Source organism: Phragmites australis, chromosome 2, assembly GCF_958298935.1.
Source record: "Phragmites australis chromosome 2, lpPhrAust1.1, whole genome shotgun sequence".
NCBI classification, from domain to species: domain Eukaryota; kingdom Viridiplantae; phylum Streptophyta; class Magnoliopsida; order Poales; family Poaceae; genus Phragmites; species Phragmites australis.
In genome coordinates this window covers 1,762,361-1,786,444 of record NC_084922.1, presented here as the reverse complement: position 1 = coordinate 1,786,444, position 24,084 = coordinate 1,762,361, and the positions used below count along the sequence as shown (strand labels likewise).

The window sequence follows — 24,084 nt, the reverse complement described above, 5'->3', positions numbered from 1 at the left end:
GGGCACACCGAACTACGACATCGTCACACAGTCCTAGTTACCCACTACTCCACTACCGACGCAGTAGACCCGGGAGGAGGCCTCAACTCCTTTGATCGCTATGAGGCCTACCAGACAGGTTGTTCCACCGGACAACCTGACATACTCTAGCGGCCACGTGGGGGCGAACCAGCGGCGATGGGACCATGATGGTGGGAACAAACGATGGCAACGGGGAGGTAGTAGTAGGATTTTATCTTTGCTTTTGTAACTTAGATATTTGTTTCATGATGCATATTCGATTCGCAAACTAGTCTTATATATTCAGACGTATCTACTTTCTATATATTACATGTGACCGCACGCTAGTGCCTTTTCAGATTAACGAAACCGCCTTTTATGAGCGATGTGACCGCACACTACCGCTTTTTATGAGCGATGTGACCGCACATCTGTTTTCTATGTATTACAAGTTTAGACATTATTGCTTACCATATCATTAATGCATTTCTTAATCCCATGTGACATCGCTCTATCAGCTTCTCAGAGTGAAGTCACCTCTCACTGTCACCTTTTCAGGGAGATGCGGCCCTCGTTGTCAACTTTTCAGACTGACACAATCGCTCGCAGCCACCTTTTTAGACCAATGTGACCGTACGCTGCCGACTACTCATAATCCAATGACCACTCGTTGTGGGAAGGTATCCAATACATGCACTATCTCTAAATTACATACCTACACTTGGTGCATACACCATCGATCCCTGCTTATAAAAGGTGAGATCGAGGCAACGAGAAGGTCATGACATCGCAGTTTTTTGAAACACCACTACCATCTAATACCTAATACCAAACTATTCAAACTATGGTTGTCTCCTCAAGCAGACATTTATCGTGGACATCTAAATTCTCAATGATAGCCCAGACTATGAGTGAGACTCAGGCAAAAGGTGACGATGTGTTCAAGGAGGAGAACCTGAACAAAGTGTCGTCAAAATGGCAAACCATGACCCGTTGTCCCTATTTCACCACGGAGGAATGACGGCAAACGGTAAGCTCTGTGACCTCCATGGACCTAAAGATGCACTTGTTAGAGTGTCGTTAGAGATATCAGGATGTGCGAACTAGCTGACATAGCAAAGTGTTTTAGTAAGCGAGCACACACGATATTTATGCACCTTAGCAGTACGAGGAACACATTAAGGTACGTTCATCATTATTACATGTCCTAGTCAATTGTTATGTTGCACTGTTAAGATATATTTATATTTTCGTATGCTCTTTTTTATACTAGGTATTCCCTCATGATGAAGAGTTGCTGAACAAACCTATCGAAAACTTTTTTGGCTGCATCTACTATTCGATGACGGGTGCCCACCCGTACATAACTGGAGACGCAGAGTTGGTCATTCGAGACCTTCACACCATTCTGAAAGAGGCGATGGTTCAAGCCGTTGTGAAAGAGGTGGTCGTTCGACAACAACCACAAGAGGACGCGCTTCTACCACTTCCGACATAACCGAAAGGGTTGGTTTCGATGATGATGACTTCGTGCTTACTCCTTAGAGAACTCCACGCCATTACGAATTTTTTAACGACGGGGCAGATGACTGGGATCCTAACCTTGATTATTTTCTGTATATACCGGCACCACATAGACCAAAATCTCTAGAATATGATTACTATTGGATGGAACGGGAGATAAGACACAAACAGCTTCAAGAGCCATTTCATCCATAATATTTATGCTACTAAATGTTGTACTTGTTGAATTTAAGGTGGTTATATTATTTTTAATCTATTACCTAAGTTGTGTATATATCTTAGATGTAACCTACATGCTATTAGTAATATTTAAATTTCATGTACTCATCTCATGTACACAATCTAACATTTAGTATGGTTTTTTCATTTCATTTATATGTATCTATTATATCTTCACTTTAATATTTTCTAGAATTTTTGTTATTTTTATCTTAGATAATTTTTGTGATTTTTATTATTTTTGTAATAAAACTGGGTTAACCGGCCCATCAAAGGGCGGTAAGGGGGCGTTGGGGGGAGACTGGCACGGGCACTAATCGTCCTCTCAGAGGGCGGTAAGAGCGATAAGAGGTATCCGTGCCACCGCGGTATGCTAACCGTCCTCTGAAAGTGCTGTAACATTTTCAGAGTACGGTAGATGTCTATTTATATAAATCTTTTCATTATGGATCTATTTATTTAAATATTAATATTATAAAAAATAAAAAATAAAAAACTCGTTATTCGACAATCACCGCATCCTTATTAGCAAGAAAACCAGCCCGATCCTTATTAGCAAGAAAACCAGCCCGTTACATCGTGGTCTTTTTGAACGAAGTAGAAATTTAAGTACTGGTTGGTCACAAAATGTTGATCGCAAAATTAAGTTGAAACCTTTTGATGGGATTTGTACTCAGCAGAGGGGCTTGTCTTGTCCCTCTGGAACCAGTAAAGCCGGAGTCCAAAGCCAGGGTACTGCTACTTGACTGCCCAAGGACATAAACACAACTGCTAACCTAACCTGTTTGCCAGAATAACTTGTACCGGCCGGTACGGGTGGGCGCAGCACATGCTGCTGCTGCTGCAGACGAACATGCCTATCCCTTGCAGCGGAAGGAAGGTACCTTACCTTCGCGTGCTGCCAATATTTTTAAATCCTGTGATGAAACAGCAAGGAATGGGATGCTTGCATGTCTGGTTGACGGCCGATGGCATGTGACAGGGGACGCTAATTTGCTTGATTGTAAAGCAGACGTGCACAATTCAATGAAAAAAGTTTAAAAGCATACGCGGTAAGTTGCACATGGATGCTGCATACAGATTTCAGAAGTAGAGTTGCCAAAGTTTGGTAAAAGTAGGAACAGAAATTCAAGGGGGAAGAACACTGATGCTGAAAACATACATTTGATTGATCAGATACAAAACCAACCCAAACAAACAATTGACCTCAACCAATCTGAATTACAAATCAGGGAGGTGGAAGGATCAGGAGCAGCAGCACAGCAGCCAGCAGAGGATGCAAGAATGAACAAACAAACAAACCAACCAAAATGAACAAAACAATCAAGTTCTTTTTTTTTTACATTACATTACATACACCCCAAAGAATGCAAACCCAGACAATGCACCAATCCTAACAACAACACTTCGTTGTCATGGGAGGCAGACCACCCCACTACAGCAACCGGATGGTCTTCTTCATATCACGAGGGCGGACAGGGCGCGGCGGCCCCCTCGCTGGCGATCAGATCCTTGTCGCTGCGGATCGGGGCCGCATCGGCCGTTGGGGACTCCACATTCTTGAGGCTTTGTTGGTGGTAGATTTGCCTCAGCCTCTCGATCTCCCTCTTTAGAGCCTCCTGATGAGCTGCGCACAGAGAATTCAGACGGCGTCAGAGCAGTGGTTAGTGAGATGTAATGCATCATCATGGCTGCAGCTTCATACATGCAGCGTGAACTGAATTCATATAGTGACTGGCGAGAATTGTAATCGAGGTGGTAACAGCGGTCACCATCTTTGAAGATCTTGTCCTGCGCGAGCGCCGCGATGCGCTGCTTGAGGTGGCTGTTCCCCAGCGTCAGCAGCGAGCGCTGGTGGTCGAGGAACGCCACGCGCGGGGATAATGCCGACACCTCCGTCTGCGCAAGCACACAAAACAATTCGCGGGTCAAATCCACAGGTTTCTTGGTGAGATTCAGCTCGAAATGCTTGCGGAACGCATTCAGCACGGCTCTTGGCAAAATTCAGCTCAGAGACGCATAATTCTACACGCGCGCGCGCGCACCTGAAGCGACGTGACGCTGCGCTCCAGCTCCGAGATGTACTGCAGCTTGCGCACGCGCGACCGCTGCGCGGACTGCCGGTTTGCCAGGATCCTGCGATTGTGGTACCAAGAAACGCAAGCGGTTGGAGAATTCTGCCTTGGAAGGTTGCACATTGCCAGAATTGAGCGATGCTGGGGAGAATAAAAATCACCTCTTGACACGCTTGGGGTCAGCTGCGGCGTGGGAGGCCGGCTGCCCCGGCGCGGCGGCGGCGTCCCCGTTGCACTCGCTCTGCGCCTCCTCTGTCTCGCCCTTGTCCGGCTTCTCGTCATTGATGCTGTTGTGGTCGGACGGCGATGACGAGCAGGGCGCGGGCGCGGCCTGCGGAGGCGGCGGCGGCAGGTCGTCGGAGAACATGGACAGGAGCTGGTCGTCGTCGAGGCGGTAGAAGTCGTGCGCCCCGACGCCGGCATTGTCGTCGGGGCCGGCCTCGAGGAATGCCACGGAGTCGCTGACCGAGCGGCGGTGCGCGCCGCGCTTGGCGGCCGAGAAGTCGAGGAACTCGTCGACCCACGACGGCTGCTGCTGGTGCTGCGGCGGGAGCGGCGGCATGGGCGCGGCGAGGAACGCGCCCACGGAGGGGCTGCGCTGGTGGTGATGGGCGTGGTGGTGGTGCCCGCCCCCGAACTCCGGCCAGGTCGGCGCCATGGTGGGGATCTTGGGCGGCAGCTGCGCCATGGCCGCGCGTTGGACGAGGCAACGCACAACACGCGCGAGTGGATGGCGCAACGCCGAAACCTCTGCGATGCCGAGGGCTCAAGCGGCAATGTAGGGGCGACGGGCGCGGTGCCGGGGATTGCGCGCGCGGTTCCTTTTTTAGCTCGCGTTTTTCTTGCTGCTCGCCGTGCCGGCGCTGCCGATGGGTTTGGATGGACGGTGAGGGGGTCGGCTCGGCCCGTTTGTGAGCTAAATTGGGCAATGGGAATGATAGGGACAAGGGAGGGTGAGGGGGAGATAGAGAAGATCGAATTGAGCTGAGCAGAGAGAGAAATAGAGTGAGAGAGTGGGGAGGTCACATGACAAGAGAGAGACAGCTAGCACCAGCTGGTGGTTAGAATAGCAGGGGAGGAGCGCGGGAGGAAGCGAGGCGGGAAGGGGGAAGGGGGACTGCGCTCGCCCATGGGTTAGGGCGTTAGGCCTACAGCTTGGTCGGTGGACCTCGTTCCACTGACATGTGGGGCATGTGGCATTCTTTTCCTGCGGCCGTCCGGTTGGGGTGTGTTGGTTACTGATCATGTTTCGTAAAGCTTCATGGTATACGTAGGGTGAGATGAGTTATATTTATTAAAAAATATATATTTAATTGTTTGTATCTATTTAGATAGTTTGAGTTGAGTTTATGTAAGGTTAATTGAATCTAAATTCGTATGAGTTGAGATCATGATTAATTACTTGTATGAATATAATTTTGTAACATTAATAGGTGAGTTTAGATACAGGACCTTATATTTATTGGATCAAGCTATATTAAAAATTGAATCGAGCTTCACTCAGATCATAATAAGATCATATATTTATATCCACTAGATCAGACTACAATAATAAATACAAGCAACTAAATAAATATCTTTTAAAAATTATAAATATCTATCAGATTAAATTTAGAAAACCAAACACACACTTGTTGTTCCGCAGCAGCTCGAGGCGGTGTAGTGAGGATGCGACAGTGATGTCTGCCACTGCTTGCTCATAAAAGGACATGGTCAGTGAGGATTGATTTGGTAGAAAAGGCAATAACGGTCAAGGCAGTTTAATTCGTAAGGCGTAATCAAGATGCAACAGCTATAGCATATGCATAGATGAGGGGGTAGAGAGAGAAAATAATCTTATAAGATTCAATCTCATATATTTATGGTATGAATTTAATTTATCATATGATATATAATAAAAAAAATTCTTTGTTTTCTCATATATAATTTTATTTGACTTCATCATAAATTTTATGTTAAATTTTAACATATGTTACACTAAAAATTAGATCCAGACCGTAAATATATGAAACCATGTTAGAGATCTGCAACGAACATAGAAATTACCGGCAGTTATCCAAGAGATAGACACTAATGCCAAAAAAAACTACTGTACTCTCTCCGATCATATAAATATATAACGTTTTAGACAATCCCGTTATTAAACTATTTCTTGCAAAACTCTAGCAAAATTCCTTTAAAATTTGTTCCAAATATACCCCAGGCATATCTCCAAGCTAGGTCACTTGATCACAAGGGGTACTATTTAACACCATTTACGCAAAACCACCTAGTAGTTAATCCCGTTCTTACGTGCACGTTCTTCACGGCAGCCCTTTTGTAAACGATTCGTAAAAAATCTCTAACTGTGTATACCATTTCTCTTTCCTAAATATTCCTTCATCAGAGAATGCATCACACATGTTGCATTGTCTAGATGGTGGCTGGTGGGAACAGTTCTCTCTAAACAGAGCAGATCACACCATGTCAATACTCACACGGTCATACCGATTACTAAAGAAATAAGGATGATGCTATATTTTAACAGACTGTTTTTTAATTTTTCAGCTACTATTATAAGCCACTGGATGTGGCTGTCTTTAACCTTCACAGTCTATTTTTTAATTTTTCAGCTACTATTATGAGCCACTAAATGTAACTGTCTTTAATCTCCTGATAGACAGAAACATACTGCACTATGCCCCGCTTTACCCCTTCTGATAGACCTCGTGCTCCCCAGTCCCTTCTCATATCGTCTCCGGCAACACACCACCACTAGATCCACACTCGCAGTGCCATGACACTATCCTATCCTTTTTGGAGCTCTTTCTACCAGACACCAATCCATCCGACGGTCCTCCGTCGAGCCAGCCTGTCGTCTATCGTCCGCCAACATTTCTCAAAACCTAGAGCTGAAAAATTCTATCGAAGAAAATCCATCGACGAAGAAAATGTGTTTGCATCCATCCCTTGGGACGTCAATCTCAATTTTAAACGTCTCAGATTTAGGAGACGTGAAGAAATAGTGGTCCCCCGGCCGATGCAGCTGGACCTTCACGCGCAAATGCAATTCCACCGATGGGTTGGGTGGGTGCGTGGGTGCACGGGAGCGGCTATGAACGTGGTCCGTGGGGAGCCACGCCGATGGGATCGATTAAGCGAGGCAGCTGCAGCTCGCTCGGGGCTTAACGGCCGCCGCGCTCAAAAGTCGCGGGGGCCGGCCAGGCGGTTAAATTAACCGGCGGGTGGGACCAGCCGCCACGTGCTGACGACGTGACCCCGAGGTTTTCTGTCGGCGCTCCCCTCCGTTCCCTACGATTTCTTTTCACCATGGGCCCGGCCCTGTTACTGTACTATACATCCTCTCGCTCTGCTGAGCTGGGTCGTTGTTTACTTGGGCGAAGTACGTACTCGCCGCTGCAAGTCTTATGGCTTAATCAGCAACATATTTACGTGATCCGTAACTACAAGTTGAAAATGTTAAATTTGCATCGCACACGTACTACTAGTGTACTAGCTAGGGAGTTGAGCTCAAGTTGACGCAAACGGTTTCAATAATTTTACCAAAAGGGAAAACGAAAAGCTTAAAACTTCAATAGCTAGCCCCGAGATCCTACCAAAAGAGAAAGCGCGATCGTATGGTTGATCTCAGTGGGTGACAAAGGATCGACAGGCTCATTTGGCTAGTTTGCTTCAGAGCTGAGAAGCACCGTGTTGTATGCTAATATGAGCCGTCGTCCCCGTGCATGCATTCATGCACGAGATCCACCGTGTTGCATGGGATCGACTTGTCTGGTAGCCCCGGTCCTTCGGATCTACTGCTGTCTTCCTGTAGCCTGTGGGCATGCCCACTGCCCAGCTACAACTGTACTGTTCCCTGCTGGATAATTATTAAATTTCCAATTTTCACTGTAATGCCACAGCACACATGCAAGATAATACAATGATACAAATAATATAATTGATTCAGCCTGTAGTGTTCTATTCTGAAAAAAAATGGTACTCGAGCGAGTGATCGATCGTGTCTGTATTTCCAATGTGAAGCTATACGTATACAGTTAACTGTACACAGTTATCACGTTCTCGAAAACACTATACGGTTAACTATATATATGTGAATGCAGATCGAACGTTTAAATTTATTTTTACAGGCTGAGCGCCTCGACCATTTCTACATTACAATTATATGATCGATCCACTCCTAACTAGATACTATACAGTACTCCTAAATGGCTACATACATGTTGTAATTAATAGAAAAAATAAAATAAAATAACCCTATATAGTGACTTACCCGTAAAAGAAATTAGTTACCCTAGTGACCAAATGAGAAAGCAGTAGTGCAGGTGATCAGGCAGCTAGGCAAGGAGTAGATTGCAATGCATGGTGGTATTCAAGTGGTGTTTCCCTGCATGCACGTGCCGTTCTTTGTGGCAGCACACACATGCAATCCCCTCCTCTCTCCGGCCTGTTGGTTTGGTCCCCTCCGAGAGGTAGCAATGATCCACCACATGCAGCACACATGCATGCTCTCTCTCTCTCGGCTTTTGTTAATTTGATCGCTACCTTTTTCATTATGCTTTCCATTTCTAATCACGGATTGCCGTGTCCCTTTTTCGTTTCATTGGGAGGGGTGCATTGATTAATCCATCGGTATGCGGCAGCAACTTGCATGTGAGTCCATCAGGAGCTTCCATGGTTGCCGTGGTGCCGCATTTGCAGCGCGCTGTCTCATACAATAGTTGAGAGCTCATGCGTCGATCGAGCGAGCGAGTGTGTCGATCCAGTCGATATGCCAGACGGGCTCGACTGACAGAGGCCAGTGTGCATGTGTGATTGATTGGTATGCTACGTGCACACATGATGTGCGTGCATGTGTTGATGGTGAAGGTGAGAGGCATGCAGACGATTGCGTGCATGCAAGCACGAAACCAGGGACGACATGGTGCACTGCTTGGCGCACGGTGATTGGTTAATACAATGCTCAATCTGCATGAAAAATTGGTGGTGCGGCCTCCCACGTGACGCCACCTACCAGCCATGATTGCATGCATCGGAACCCCCGGCTGGCCAGCCCGCAATGCCTCTTTCACAATCCATGCATTTTCTCTTGACCTCTAGCTAGCTATAGATCATGTAATATGCAGTATCAATTCCGCCCATACACGTGCCACAGTTTGCACCAAGATGCGTGCATATCTCATGAGGCCATGTAGTCACTTACCCTATCTAGCCACCATGTTGCTGCACCTAACCTCCAGCCGGTTTAGGACAAGCACATCTCACTGCATGCAGCCTCCACCTCACTTCGATCTATGCCTACTCATGCCATGCACGGCGTGTTCATGTAAATAAGTGCGCGTCATGACGATCTGTGTCAGATCGTATCAAGTATATATACCACGCATGCATACATGTATGCTTGTAGTAGCTAGCTAGCTAGTATTTTGCATATATTCAAGTGCATATCACACGTTGATCATTGATGTCTATTATTTATTTGTTATGACATATATTTATGCATCATTGTCGGTCATGCATGCACGCCGTAATTAAGGGAAACCTAATACGATGATATATAAACCCTATATTCCCACACATTCCATATAGTAGTTAAGTGCTTATAATTGATAACACCACTAGCTCTGTCAACCATGCAACATGAGCAACAGACATATAATACCAATTACCATGCATAAATATGCCATTGTTGGCAAGATTAGAGAGAGGATGATGCCCTAGGTTGTAAGCACAAACGCAACACAGAGGGGCTGGAGAACAATTGCATGTTGCATGTAGAGATGATTAGCGGAAGGACGAAAGTAATGGCACATTCGCCCAATTGGCCATCAATCGATTGATGAGGCCATGTCATGCAACGACCGCGCGATCAACACCAAGGGACACATGCACGAGCCGCGCCCACTATGGCCAGGCCTCCTGCTGCAGCTAGCTCTAGTCGACTGTCCAGTCCTGGGCCCGTGCGTTGGTTGTACGTCTCTGCCTCTCCAAGCCAAAGGGCTGGTCACGGATATTTAGTTATTCACACTTCCTGCATCTCAGACATCTGAAATCTTCACGCCATCACCGGATTAGGGAAAAGGGTTTTTGAAGTAGGTGATTCGGGGTGCCGGATTTATAGGGAGGCTGGGGGCGACGGCCGAACCAGCAGTGGATGGTGGCTTGGCGGTGTGGTGAGGCGATGGTGCCGCATGCAACAGGCTGGCAGTGGGCGTGGTTAGTGGTGGGGGAGCGCGGAAATAGAGTGGTTAGCACGACGGGGGTGACGGGTGCGGATCCAGCAACAGAAACACCACCGAAGACAACTATGGGTGGGTGGGAGGCGAGGGTGCGACAAGGCGAGACGGAGTGGGACGGGAGAGGGCGTGAGGCTGAAAACGGCTCACTTCTTCTTCCTCCTCCCCCATCCTCTTTTTCTCTTCTTCCTCCTCCTCCTCCTTTTATCTTCTTCTTCCTCTTCCATGCCCAAAAATTAAAGGAGGGGTTTAGGGGGCTCCCAAGTGCGCTCGGTGGTAGGGGGACTTAAGCCCTCCCCTTAGCCCCCCAATGGATCCACCGTTGAATTCTTGAGCCTTGCTGAGATTGCAAATATTTAGGTATGCAATTTATGTAGTGCCACCATGTCTGCGAATTTATTCATTTCATGCTATTTTGGACTATTTTATCATTTTATTCTTCTTCCTCCATCTTCTTCCACACATCCGGTTACCTCTTCGATGAGCTCCTTCCTCCACCAACCTGAGCATATGCGGAGGTGCTCCATGACCATGGATGCTCCTCCACGCTGCCGTAGGCCACTAGGATCTCTGCCTCCTTGTGCGCATGCTCCACCCGATCTCGTACTTGGCCACCTGAATGACTCCTCCCACGTTAACGACATCAGTCGATGGTGGTCTAGGGAGATGACGGACAACACACGGGGGGGGGGGGGCACCGCGAAGGAGGTGGTCACTGTCACTGATGACAGGGTCTCGTTGTCAAGGATGTCGCTAGCCCAAGCTCCAAAGATGTCCGACGGTGAATGAGGCTCCTTTTACACAAACGCTAGTGGTTTTAGTACACTCTAATGTATCGCTATCACTGGCTTACCAATTTTATCGTTGGGTCATTTTGAAATGGAAGTTTCTCAAAAGGAATTTTGTAGGAATTGTACTTCACGCTAAACTCCTAAATTTCAAACGAGTACTGAGACAAGTAGTGTTTGTGTAAAAGGTAGGCACCTTCATCAAGGTGCAATTTTTGGTTTATATTGTAAAAGGCGTGCACCTTGCCACCACTCTCGACCTCACCCACTGTCGCACCTCCTCAGGGTTTGGCCTAGCGACATCCTCAACAATGAGACCCTGCCGTCAATGACGGTGACCACATCCTTCGCGATGCCCCCCCTAGCATGTTGTCTGCCATCTCCCTAGACCATCACTGACTGATGGCGCCGACATGGGAGGGGTTGTTCAGGTGCCCAACTACGAGATCAAGTGGAGCATGCGCACGAGGAGGCAGAGATCTTGGTGGCCTATGGCGGCATGTAGGAGCATCCATGGTCACTACATGAATTGCATACCTAAATAATCCAAAGCGACATGAAATGAATAAATTCACAGACATGGTGGCACTACATGAATTACATACATAAATAATGGCGATCTCAGCAAGGTTCAAGAATTATGTTGCAAATAACTAAATATCCATGACCGGCCCTTCGGCTTAGAGGGTAGGCGAAGGGTTGAAAATGAGATGCTTGACCTTTTATAGGCTAGGGGTCAGCATGTGCCGAAGAAACTAAAACTAGTCATTCCTTTTACACAAGCGCTAGTGGTTTTAGTACTCGTTTGAAATTTAGGAGTTTAGTGTGAAGTACAATTCCTACTTAATTCCTTTCGAGAATCGTCCATTTCAAACTGACCTAGTGGTAAAATTGGTAAGCCAGTGATAGTGACACACTGAGGTGCATATGATTGTGCTGTGTGTGCATGTCATCCTTATGTTAAAAAAAGTCCTAAATAAAATAGTTGGACAAGGAGGAGGGTTGAAAAAATCAAGAAAAGGAAAAAGAAAAGAAAAAGAAAAAGAAAAAGAAAAAAGGCATCAGAATATCAGATTAGTCGTATTCCCTCAATATGGGTTCGGATCTGCAGATCTGTCTAAAACCATCAAAGCCCACTACCTCGTGAGCGACGGACCTCCAAAGCCCACGATGGGCCTCCAAAGCCCACGATAGGCGGCCTCGTCCGTTTCCTTCGCATCCTCTCTCTCCTTCTCGTAGCCCACCAGCGCCACCCCCGCCATCAGTGGCGGCGGCCATGTCGAGGTTCTGGAAACCGGGGTCGGACAAGCCGAGCACCCTGCTCGTCGATGACGAGGAGGGCGGCGTCGTCTTCCTCCCCTCCTCCACCAGCTCCGCCTCCTCCTCCGGGTGCGTTCCCAAACCTTAAACCCTCCCGTCCCCCCCGCACGAGCCAATTGCTGTTTCCAAATCTGAGACTGGGTGCTGTTGCTTTCGCCGTGTTTGGTGGTAGGTTTGGGTACGCGAGCTTAGAGAGGCAGCGGCAGCGGCTGCCGGTGTACAGGTACCGCAAAGCCATCCTCTACCTGGTGGAGCGGCACGCCACGACCATCATCGTCGGTGAGACCGGCAGCGGCAAGTCCACTCAGATCCCTCAGGTACGTGCGGCTGGGTTTTTCACCAAACGCCTTGTAGTTTTGAGTACCTGGAGCAGTGGCGAAATTTTTGTGAGCTCCGCAGTTGATATATCAATAGGCATTTGGCCGAAAAGCTGGTGCTCGTGCTCTAGTTCTCTTGCAAGCGTCCACTTTATATTTTAGTTGATAACTTGATACTGGAATTTATTTGGGCATCTTAAGGTGATGAGGTCGAAGGGTATGCTTAACCCTTGTGCAATACATTTGTGATAATTCTGTTTGGATTCCACCTAACATCTTGTGTGCAAGGCAGGCATATGTTCATGAGTAAATGAGACCACGCCCAGTTAACTATAGAAATTATTTGGTTCTGCATCTGATTGAGGCCCATAAGTGGTGTGTACCACTGTATGACCGTCCACACCATCAGTTGATGTAATAATGTCTGTGCTGCGTCTATAGATCATCTTTAAGACTATCTTATAGAGCACTAGTGTGCGGTCACATGTATGCTCTATAAGATAAAAGGGAAACTCTGAAGCCTAACAACTTCTCAAAACAGTAATCTCCATATAATTTAATACTATCTTACTGGTTCTGTTTCATTTATAACTTGTATTTTGAATCAGTACCTTAAAGAGGCTGGTTGGGCTGACGGTGGTCGACTTATAGGATGCACTCAGCCCAGACGATTGGCTGTGCAGGTATCAAGTGCTTTTAGTCTTCAATCAGTTGTGCTTGTGCAAACTATCTAGTTTATTCAAAACTAGGTCTTTCTGTTTGACCATCTGTCTGATGAAGGCATGTGGCATGTTTTTGTTTCTGGGCACACATAAAAGATTATTGTTTCTGGGTACACATAAAAGAGTATTTCCACTTTGGACTATATCCTGGCAAAATAATGTTCATTGAAGAAATGATCTATGTAGCAATTTTTAGCATTGGAAAGACCTCTGCTAAAAACATATTCATGTGGTCCTAGATTTCTTACATCCATTCTAGGGCAGTCAATGGGTAGAATATAATGCTTAGTTTCCTACTGACTTACAAGATGGAAGCTGAGTAAAATTTTACTAGTTTTACAAACTGTGGTCGTGTAATTTCCTATTATGGAAGATCTTATGTTTGTAGACTGCATTTGCAGATGTTTCTCTGTTTTTCTTTTCTTTTCTTTTCTTCTTATCATTGCCTTTTCAACACATCTTAGTAATTTGAACAGACAGTTGCATCAAGAGTAGCGGAAGAGGTTGGCGTGAGACTTGGAGAAGAAGTTGGTTATACAATCCGATTTGAAGATCAAACAAATCCGGTATGATCAATTTTTTCTCCTTGCACTGGTTCTCTTTATCTGAGTCCTTGGATATGAAACACTGTAATATGTCTACAATGTTCTTTTGTTGATTTGTTATTTCATTAAAACATAACAAAAACACACACTGATTTGGGTTATTGGGTATCAAAGTTCAAAGTGGATACTTAAAATGTTTAGGTTTTTTCTTGTCCTACTACCCTGCTTATGCTAACATGGTTTCACAGGGTATGACCATGATCAAATTTCTCACAGATGGGGTATTGATCAGAGAAATGATGGAAGATCCTCTTCTGACCAAATATAGGTACACCCATACGCTTGAATTCCAAATAGTTACCTGTTTTTGTCATGATTACTCAATTCTGTTTGAAAAAATTGTACTACAAGTAACCCTCTTTGATGTTCTTAGTATACATTGCTGATATTCAGTTATTTATAATGGAACAAAATTTATTGATGATTATCTAATTTGTCGTCTTGAAGGGTTCCATATCAGTTATCTTTTATTCACACATTAATCCACATCTTTCTGTTTTATTAGCGTAATTATGGTAGACGAAGCTCATGAAAGGTCCATTTCAACTGACATGTTGCTTGGACTCTTGAAAAAGGTTAGCATTTTTTGAATATCAGAGTTGGCTTCCTCTTCATTATGTTGTGTGTGATATAATCTCTTTACACGGACAAATCAGATTCAACGCCGGCGGCCTGAGTTGCGTCTGATCATCTCCTCTGCAACGATTGAAGCAAGATCCATGTCAACCTTTTTCAACATTAGGTCAATCCCTATATCTTAACAAGAAGTTTCATGTCCTTGCATGTCTGCATCTTGTTGCTTTTCCGTGATAACTTTAGCTAGTAAAACATGTCCATTGCAGCTATCAGGAAATTTCTTGAAAGAGCAATTTAGTTAGATGGCCTGCGTGAACAAGCACAGTTGCCTTAAAATATAGTGAAATTTGTAATATGGTTTCTCAATTATTGCCATGGTACTAAATTGTTCCCAATTCTTGGTAACCATGTGACAGGACATACTAGCACCTGTAGGAATCTCATGCAGTGCGCCATTCTTCACTGGTAGTTTCTTTCCAGTAACAAGATAAAAGCCTTGCTACAGTAATGCAATGAGAGCTCTTTCAATCAACCTCATCCAATTGTTACCTCTGATACATGCAATGGTGTCTGGTTGCTAAACAAGTAAACATCACATGCATCCATCATATGCACTGGTGCACTCTATTTTTCACTAAAAAGTCAGGGCAGGCCTGATATTTGTATTTTCTTCACATACAGGCGGAAGAGTTCCTTGCTTGGATCTTCTGATCATTTGCCCAGCCCAGAACCTGCTATACTTTCTGTTGAAGTATGTTCTCCTTTTGAGATAAAAATCAAATGGGACAATGCCGAAATCTTCATAATATAATTTGGTTCTTCAGGGTAAAGGGTACACGGTGGAAATTCATTATGTTGAAGAACCTGTCTCAGACTACTTGCAGACTGCTGTGAATACTGTACTTCTTATTCATGAAAAGGTTAATAATTTCTTGCTGTCTAACAAAAAAATAAATGTTATGTTGGCTATTCTGCTTCTTAGTTGGATACTTTGACCATTTGGAACTCGGTTTCCTTTATACCCTATCTGATTTGTCTGGTCTATTTTTTACATCTCTTGGTCCGTTACTATTCCTAATAAAGCAAGCATCAAGCTTATTCAGGTTACTGTTTCAGATTTTAGATGCAGCTCTGAAGCTAATATAAACTTTACTACCATTAACTTGTATGAGTCGAAGCGAATCGTCGTTACTCTATGTGATCAGGAAAAGTGTTATGCGCAATTACATGCTCAGTCTTGTAAGCATTGTCACTCAAATTATCACTTAACAGCTGTAATGAACATACATTTATGCTCTAAAAAATTAGAAGTGTAGGCATCAAAATTAGAGCGCTTGTTGTTGATTAAGAGACAATTCATCAAAATATTTACGAAGGAAGCAAACCGAGAAAAAGATAGAGAGGAAAAAACTGTCTTCCTATCCTTGTAACTAAGAGACATCTATATAATATATAACATTTACCTTACAGAGTAAGCATAGTCTCCCAGTCTTTCATCATTACTGAGCTTATGACATCAGACAGTGGTTAAAGAAACTCTTTAGTGTTGATCATAGTCCATCAGATATAGAGGCGGTGTAATGATTCTTTTAATAGTGTTTATTATCTTCTTTCTGAAATGAATGGTAGAGCTCCTGCGGTCCTGCCCTTGGTTTTTTAAAAAATAATAGTGTTTTAGTCGCTGAAGTGAATATAGAGCTGCAATCTTTCATCTTGTATTGTTACTGTAGTGTTCTTTGCCATATTCTTATATTTAAACTCTTCTTTATTGGAAGGTTCCCATTCGTTATAAAATTCCTTTACCATCACTTATTGATTTAATTTTGCAGGAACCGCCAGGGGATATCTTGGTGTTCTTAACTGGCCAGGATGATATAGATGCTGCTGTTAAGTTGCTAAATGAAGAGATTCAACACCTTGGACGACACTATTTGGGTAATTTCTTATCTATGCAGCATGGAGAATAGTGAAATAAACTAGGTTAATGTTACTAATCACCTTTAGGGGAGGGTAATTCTGGAAACATATGTCTGGTCCTTGCAAGACCACTTGCCAAATCGCCTTCTGCTTGTGGATATAAATTATGATTTCTAATGCATTCAGATTGCTTCCATTCCCAGACTTGCTGATTTTGCCCTTATACTCCAGCCTTCCTCGGGGAGATCAAGTAAGTAGTCCACAGTAATGTTATCAGTAAACTATATTGGATTGGTTGTCGCTCCATGTTGACACTGTCTGTTGCTCTTTGGCTCTCTAGGATCTCATTTTTGCTTCTACTTCAAAAGGGACAAGGAAAGTTGTGATATCAACCAACATTGCTGAGACGTCATTGACTCTGGAGGTACTGCATGGTTAGGCTAACAAGTAACAAGTACCATGTTGGTTGTTGATATATGACTGATTTCTCCAAGTGTTGTGCAGGGTGTGGTGTATGTTGTTGATAGTGGGTTTTCTAAGCAGAAGTGTTATAATCCGGTAGTTTTTCTATCCATTCTCAGTGACAAATAGTCCACAATTTCTTCTCAATCTGACTTCAGTACTGCAATCTGCTTGTCATAGATATAGCTTTACTTTTGTTTTCTTTTCGTAGAATACTTTAAGTGAAATTTGAATGGCAACTGGTGCAATGACCTTCAATTCTCATTTGCCAGTGCCCATTCACCTGGTAGGCACCCACGAGAAAATCTCTCACTTTCGAATCCAGTATCTAATTTGTACCTGTAAAAGCATTCCTCATGAGTAGATGTATCTCCTCTCTTGTTTGCTAGAATTACTGCTTATTAGAAAAATAGAATGGTGCACTTACAATAGGAGCTTCATCCTTTCAGTAGGAGTCACTCAAATCTTGAAGCACTTAAAAGGGCAAGCAGCTAGGACCAACAAACTCTCAAAGGGTGAAGCATGTCTGAAAGTCATTTATCACACACTTCGGTGTTTATGCATTCTTGGTGGCATATCCGCCACACATACTTTTAAGCTATATTGGGCAATTAAGACTGAAGTCAAATTGCTTGGTGTAGTCTTATGTAGTGGTTTTTAGTCGTCTTCTTGCCGCATGACTCTACTTTCTTTCTTTCTTTTTCGGTCTCAGATTTCTGACATCGAGAGTTTAGTTGTCGTACCCATATCCAAGGCGTCCGCAAGGCAGAGAGCAGGCAGAGCTGGAAGGATGCGACCTGGGAAGTGCTTTAGGTAGGTTGAACAGTTCTGTCATTGAATTATTGCCCTTTTCTTGGTAATACACGCCATGATGTTTATTTTTGTGTGTCCTCTTCTGATGGCATTTATGTTGGTTGATCATGCTGGCTTATTTTTCACCATAACTGATCCTGAAGTCATCTTTTACATGTAAAACATTTCATTTCATGATTCTATTGAATATTTCAAAATTAAGACTAGTTCACTAATAAGTCATGTGGATTCAGTGTTGTGTGGACTATAACATTTTTCCGCATTGGGTTGAATATTTCACTATCTTTGTGTGTATCATAATTTCATTACCTGATATCTCCTGCAGGCTTTATACCGAGGAATATTACCTTAATGAAATGCAGTCAGAAGGCATTCCAGAAATGCAAAGGTCTAACCTAGTCTCCTGCATAATACAGGTAACTTGGTCTGTCTATTCCCTAATCTGTTTACTTATATTATAGATACATAATTCATACTTATGTTCTAGCCCACCCTACCTTTCAGTGCTTATGTGGTCTTATATGTGAACCTACCATAATATTACCAAAAGAAAAACACATGTACAATTACATGTAATACTGTTTCATGTCAAGTGGTATAAAACATGTTACTGCACCAAGATTATAGCTGGATTTGCTGAGTGCCTGAATCAGGAAACCAGGAAAATTCCATTACACCACAGAGAATCAGGGACAGTTTGTTTTGGAAAGTTTGGAATGAAGCATGCACTGTAGATTAATATGATATATTAAATTGTCTTGCGAGTTCTGACATTTATGATAAAGATAATAAAAAATGGTGTTGGTTTCTTTTGCACAGAAGATAAGATTATATTTTCTTTTGGTTAGCAAGATTATGAATATTAGTATTGTTAAGTATATATGTTTGCACATAGCTCACTTGGTCTATATGGTCCGTAGAGGTCCATGTAGCCCAACTCTCTCTTGTATATGTGCCTGAGATAATATGATATAAAATTTACAACCTTACAGATAATTTTCTTCTCTTTGAAGTTCACAAATATAACCCTTTTAATATTTACTTTCTGTAGTTGAAAGCCCTGGGCATAGACAACATTTTAGGGTTTGATTGGCCTGCGTCTCCATCACCAGAGGCAATGATTCGTGCTCTCGAAGTTCTATTCTCCTTAGGAATCCTTGATGAAGATGCCAAACTAACTGTACCCATGGGCTTCCAAGTTGCTGAGATCCCTCTGGTATGTGTAGCTTAATACTTTTATATTTCCCTGATATAAATTGCATCTATACTGGAATGTTCATTGTTTGGAACCTTTTTACAATTTGCTACAGCAACAATTGCTGTGGCAAGCCATGCTTGCTGTAGTGCTCAGGTAATCCTGCCATGACAACTGAGTGAGTCAGCTCTTCCCTGTGTTTGGATTTGAGCAAGTTTAGACACTTCCGCCAGTTGGTACCATTTCTGGATTATAATTTCTGAATATCTGGATTAGCCATATATTTGTAGAAAAAAATTTACAGGCCACAAAACTCCTGCGAGGAAAGCTCATAATTGACTAATTTTTTTGTGGGGATCAGAGATTTAGAGGGGCCAAACTATTGACCGCCAGTCTCTCCTGGAAATTTTTACTACCTTTCATGGTTACTGCAGTAGCACAGGAGTTTGGACTGAACAAGTCTGCTCTGTGACTGTCAAACTGATTTTACGATATTCATGATTAATCAAAAACCTGCCCCAAGCAAGTTGGGTAGGCAATTGAGTTAAACATTGTTCAAAGAAAATTATTGAATAACATGGTTGTTGCAATTACTATTTCGGAATTGTACTTTTGGGAGTATTGCTTGTATATGTTTGCCTGGCAGACCGCTAGTTAAGTTTCATTGAATGAGATTGTTGCATAGTGGGATGTTGGTGGTGCAGCCAACAATGATTTTGGCATGCTTTATTTTGTATCTAAGCTTTGGGAGCTATTGTTGCTGCATCCTTATTTTTTCAATTACTATGTTTAGTACTCTTACAATGATTTATGAATTGACTTGCCCTTCACCTCTGATATACATTGTGACTAACTATGCTCAATATGGTTGATGAGGTTCCAACAGCACTGCATCAGCTGTACAATTATGCTGTTATGTTGGTCGTTTACTTACAGGAGTTCATGTGTTTCTGTGCTTGCCTTTTCTGTATATTTTCTTTTCCTATGTTTGTGCTGAGCAGCATTCTGTGTCCAAGTTAAGAGACTGATATGTGCAGTAACAATTTAATTTCTTGTAGGACCCCATGATTTCGAAAATGATCTTGTTAGCCAATGATTTTGGATGCTCTGATGAGATATTGACGATAGCATCATTTCTATCTGTTCAGGTTAGAATTTGTATCTCAGATTCCTCTTTTCATTTTCTTGTGCTATTTCAATCTTCCAATTGTTCTGACACCTGTTGGTTTGTACAGTCTGTGTGGGTTTCTATGAGGGGAGTGAAGAAGGAATTTGATGAAGCCAAGCTTCGTTTTGCTGCTGCTGAGGTTTGCAGAATCAACTTGCTGCAAATTTTTATTGTTTTCTCAGGACTCCTGATGCTACTTAGCTTTTAATATTGACAAGTCCATGTCTAGTGTGGTCAAGTTTCATGGGACACCCATTGAAATTTGTCGTTAAATAGGTCCGTCTTTTATTTACTCTGTTTCTGATTGTGTTCTGAAACTAGACAGTTTTAACTATATTTGGAACTTGGATGACAAATTTACAGCGTTGTTACTTCACAAAAGCTGTGACAAATAGTTCCCTGAAAATGTATATGACTGGTGCTATCCATATCCCCCCCCCCCCCCCCCGGCACTTCTGCGCATGCATGCGTAAATTATCAGAAGCATGTGTTTTATATATTTACTCTTGTTATTTGATCATTGTTGCTAATGGTTTTAAACATGTATTGCACCACAGGGAGATCATGTAACATTCCTGAATATCTACAGAGGATTTCACAAGTCTGGAAAATCTAGTCAATGGTGTTACAAGAACTTTTTGAATTACCAAGCACTGGTCTGTATTCACTGCATAACGACACAATCCTTTTTAATTAAGTATATGGACATATCCAAAACTATATTGTTCTCCTATTGCTACACGTGCTCACACTCATTTTGAATAACATCATTTGCTCATTGCTGCAGAAGAAGGTTATTGACATCAGGGAGCAGCTTCTCAGGGTAATGAAGAGGTTTGGAATACATTTGAAGTCATGTGACAGAGATATGCAGGTAGGGTCTTTCAAGATATACTATTTTTTTCACCAGTACTTTGTGCATACTGTGGTAAATTCAAGTGTTTTCTGCAACATTGTGTCTTAAATCGTACTTTACAGCTATGATTCTATCTTCTGATATTGTCACTTTGTAGTTGCATTGCATGCAAAGGTATTTTTGTACTAGAATTATTTTTGTGCAGTTGTTAATTTTCGATATGGTTGATGATGTTAACCAAATAGCAATACATTTTCTTCTCATAATGTGCTATTCTATTAATATGCATACTTATGCTATTTTGAAATACCCAACTCGATTGGGAAATAACTTGATGAGGTTGCAATCTGGCAATAATTGTCCTCATCTGCAGAGATATCTAGACACATTTAGCTTACAACTCAGGGAATACAATCAGTATTCACTACGGATAGTCCAATAATAATGTAATCATACAAAGTCACTAGGAGCTAGGAGGAATTTTTTTGTGGGTGGGTGGGATTGCCATGGGGGTTGGGGGGTGAGTTCAGTTGAGAACCTAGGAGGTAGGGAAGCAAAGAAATGCAACCGGGCACCTTGCCTCTACCTCTACTCTCGCCACCCTTCACTTCTCTCCCTCATCAGTCCATCACTTCCACCCTCGTCTCCTTTGCTTATGGCAGCAGCGCAGGTGTAGGGATGGACAAGGATCTGGTGGTAATAACCAGCGAATCGGATGCCCAATGCCGCCTTGCACCGCCACGTCCAGCCTGCATTGGACCGCCAGCGATCAGGACGATAGTCACGGTGGCGAGGTGACCCAGCTCGTAGGCGGCCCAGGGCACCAATTTTTGAAACGCCTTACAAATATCTACACTTAGAGTGGATTTGTGTCTTATACATTAATTGGGGGACATACCCAATACAAACCACCATTGTGCTAGCACATACTATCATTAGTTTGTCTTTTTATTTTTAGAATTGGTTATTTTCGCTATCAGCTCTGTACACAGTCTGTTTCAACCATTATACTTCTCTTGAAGTGCTTTAACTTTTCCTGAATGGATTCTTTATGAGCTATGAATTATACCCATGTGCTTATGCTTACTGCATTGCTATCCTGATGTTCTGCAGGCAGTTAGAAAGGCCATAATTGCTGGTTCATTTGCTAATGCATGTCATTTGGAGGTACTCTTTCTATTTCTTTAAAATGTTTTCATGTTACATTACTGAGCAGATTTGATAGTCTCGTGTGTCACTTACATGTAGCCTGAGCTTAATTTCCCTAATCCACGCTCAATATATGATTTAGAGCTGAAAATATTTATTGGTGCATTGGTAAACTGATGGTAGTCTGCCAATCTGGTCGAGAAAACATGAGCCTGCTAGGATTAGGCCAGTCCAGACATGCCAAAAGATTGGGGTTTTGTAATTGTTTTCCCCTGCAGCCTGCTGGCCTTGCTGGGACCAGGTTGAACTGGCCCGATTAGAAACATGTCTTAAGTTTGAAAGAAAAATATAGTTTTTGCAATGAATAGTTTAGAAACCTGAAAGTGATACGTTACAGATGAGAATTCCATGAAATATACAAAGGCTAAGGTCCGGTCCTGGTCAAAATGAATGACCCTGAGTGTGGTGATTTTTTTTTTTTTGGGGGGGTGTCCATGGCACTCTGTAGCGGTGACTGCCTGTTCCGGAGGGGAGGGGCATGAGGTAGGCACATCTCTGATACTTGACGGTGTCATCAGTCATCATCTGGTAGAGGGGTGAGCACAGTAAGAAAATAGAGGAGGTACTAATTAGTGAAAGCTACCATGAGACAAGTGTACCCATCATACACCTAATTGTCTTGTGAAGTCCAAAATTGTAGATAAATAGAACAGATATAATTTGAAAATACAAATTACAATGGAGGTAGTACCTTGCTGATGGATAGTGCACCCCAAAATGCTAAATTGTTAAGTAGCAATTGGTAGATCAAAAGAAGCAACATTTGTGGCACAAATAGTAATTTGTGAATAATTATAAGCATTGAAATATAAAGAAACACACCACAAAGGCATATTTATGGGCATCTGGGGTGCACTATCCATTAGCGTGATACTACCTTTGTTGTACTTCACGATTCCACTTTGTTTCTATTCTATTTGTGTATGCATTTTGATTGCATAAGACCGTTAGATGTATGCTTTGGTATGCTTGTCCCATGCTAGTTTTGACCCAGGAGGCTCCTTTTTCTTTGGTCCTGCATCCTATACCTACTCTGGAGGTCTCCTCTGTGGTCATGCGTCCACCTAGCTCTTGGGCCTGGGCAGGGGACACATCTGTCCTTCAAACAACATTTTATGAGGAGACCTCAATGTTTAACAGCCTGGGCATGGGCACAATTGTTAGGCATGCAATTCGAAACATCAAGGTTTAACTTGGACGCCTTACCATTTGCCCCTATACCATATTGCTGGCTTATGCTTTTTGTTCTTTTTCTTCTTACATTTGACTGCACATTTGTGCTGCAAAAATAATGATCTCTAGCTGATGCAATTTTGGTAGTTGTATGGATTAACAAATTTTCGGCGACCCTGATGTTTTTCTGTGTTATAGGAATACAGCCAGAATGGAATGTATAAAACAATTAGGACCTCACAAGAAGTTTACATACATCCATCTTCCGTTCTCTTTAGGTGAGTTCAGGCATAATTTCCTATATTTAATTAATGTTTCTTTTATATGCTTCATTCATGACATCATTGTTATATTTTAGGGTTAATCCAAAGTGGGTTGTCTACCAGTCTCTCGTTTCAACTGATAAGCACTATATGAGGAATGTTATTGCCATTGAACCATCATGGCTTACTGAAGCTGCACCACATTTTTATCAGTTCCGATCACCCAATCCAGCTCTCCACTAGCTTTATTGTGGTAATTTTGTTTGGTTACTCGATTGTCTTTGCCTTGCATTCTAACTATGTTGAAGTTCCTAAGAATATGGCCTAATGGCAAGACTGAGGTGCTTGCACCTTTTTTCCCTGTTGGCTAATGTGTCACCCCTTTTATTTGTTGGAGGTTGCCTTTTTGTAAGCCTGCTTCCACTTGTTTTGACAAGTGGAGAATCCGGCATACAGCTTTGGAGATGTTTTAAGCACAAAGGTAAAGAACATTTAGATTTGGTAGGTCCTCAAAATCAAGGGAGTCAGCGTTCAGCTTGGTATTTAATGCTCTTCTGATATAAAATTGTACCGAATGTTCTATCTGCCGAAAGGGAAAAGAATGCTAAAATTGATTCGAATGAAAAGGAACATCCCTCCATAGTCA

General features: G+C 43.0%; 2 protein-coding genes across 3 annotated transcripts; one reads left to right on the top strand and one right to left on the bottom strand.

The window, feature by feature from the left end:
• Positions 1-2,891: 2,891 nt before the first annotated feature.
• On the bottom strand, positions 2,892-4,905 carry LOC133893039 (basic leucine zipper 2-like). 2 transcript variants are annotated; one of them, XM_062334018.1, is made up of 4 exons: positions 3,980-4,905; positions 3,789-3,879; positions 3,516-3,642; positions 2,892-3,370 (listed from the first exon to the last, which is right to left on the bottom strand). In XM_062334018.1, the coding sequence occupies exons 1-4, from the start codon at positions 4,504-4,506 to the stop codon at positions 3,207-3,209; spliced, it is 909 nt and encodes a 302-aa protein (XP_062190002.1). In that variant the 5' UTR covers positions 4,507-4,905; the 3' UTR covers positions 2,892-3,206. The 2 variants fall into 2 exon arrangements, with proteins under 2 accessions (XP_062190002.1, XP_062189998.1); XM_062334014.1 differs by having other exon boundaries at positions 2,892-3,642.
• A 7,165-nt stretch (positions 4,906-12,070) lies between these two features.
• Positions 12,071-24,084, top strand: LOC133893030 (probable pre-mRNA-splicing factor ATP-dependent RNA helicase DEAH9). Its single transcript, XM_062334007.1, has 23 exons — positions 12,071-12,231; positions 12,335-12,479; positions 13,088-13,162; positions 13,678-13,767; positions 13,995-14,074; positions 14,312-14,381; positions 14,463-14,548; positions 15,064-15,133; positions 15,207-15,302; positions 16,212-16,317; positions 16,503-16,549; positions 16,640-16,723; positions 16,804-16,857; positions 17,474-17,574; positions 17,900-17,990; positions 18,626-18,790; positions 19,828-19,917; positions 20,005-20,076; positions 20,495-20,593; positions 20,725-20,811; positions 21,907-21,960; positions 23,374-23,453; positions 23,534-24,084. Exons 1-23 carry the CDS (start codon positions 12,119-12,121, stop codon positions 23,679-23,681), a joined length of 2,103 nt encoding a protein of 700 aa, XP_062189991.1. The 5' UTR covers positions 12,071-12,118; the 3' UTR covers positions 23,682-24,084.

Bases quoted from the DNA above. Each gene is read 5' to 3' on its own strand.
- LOC133893039 (XM_062334014.1), bottom strand. From the start codon at position 4,506: ATGGCGCAGCTGCCGCCCAAGATCCCCACCATGGCGCCGACCTGGCCG. The intron at 3,880-3,979 runs GTGATTTTTATT...CCACAATCGCAG, and splicing joins GACCCCAAGCGTGTCAAGAG to GATCCTGGCAAACCGGCAGT. The intron at 3,643-3,788 runs GTGCGCGCGCGC...GTGCTTGCGCAG, and splicing joins GCAGCGTCACGTCGCTTCAG to ACGGAGGTGTCGGCATTATC.
- LOC133893030 (XM_062334007.1), top strand. From the start codon at position 12,119: ATGTCGAGGTTCTGGAAACCGGGGTCGGACAAGCCGAGCACCCTGCTC. The intron at 13,163-13,677 runs GTATCAAGTGCT...TAATTTGAACAG, and splicing joins CCAGACGATTGGCTGTGCAG to ACAGTTGCATCAAGAGTAGC. The intron at 18,791-19,827 runs GTATGTGTAGCT...AATTTCTTGTAG, and splicing joins AAGTTGCTGAGATCCCTCTG to GACCCCATGATTTCGAAAAT.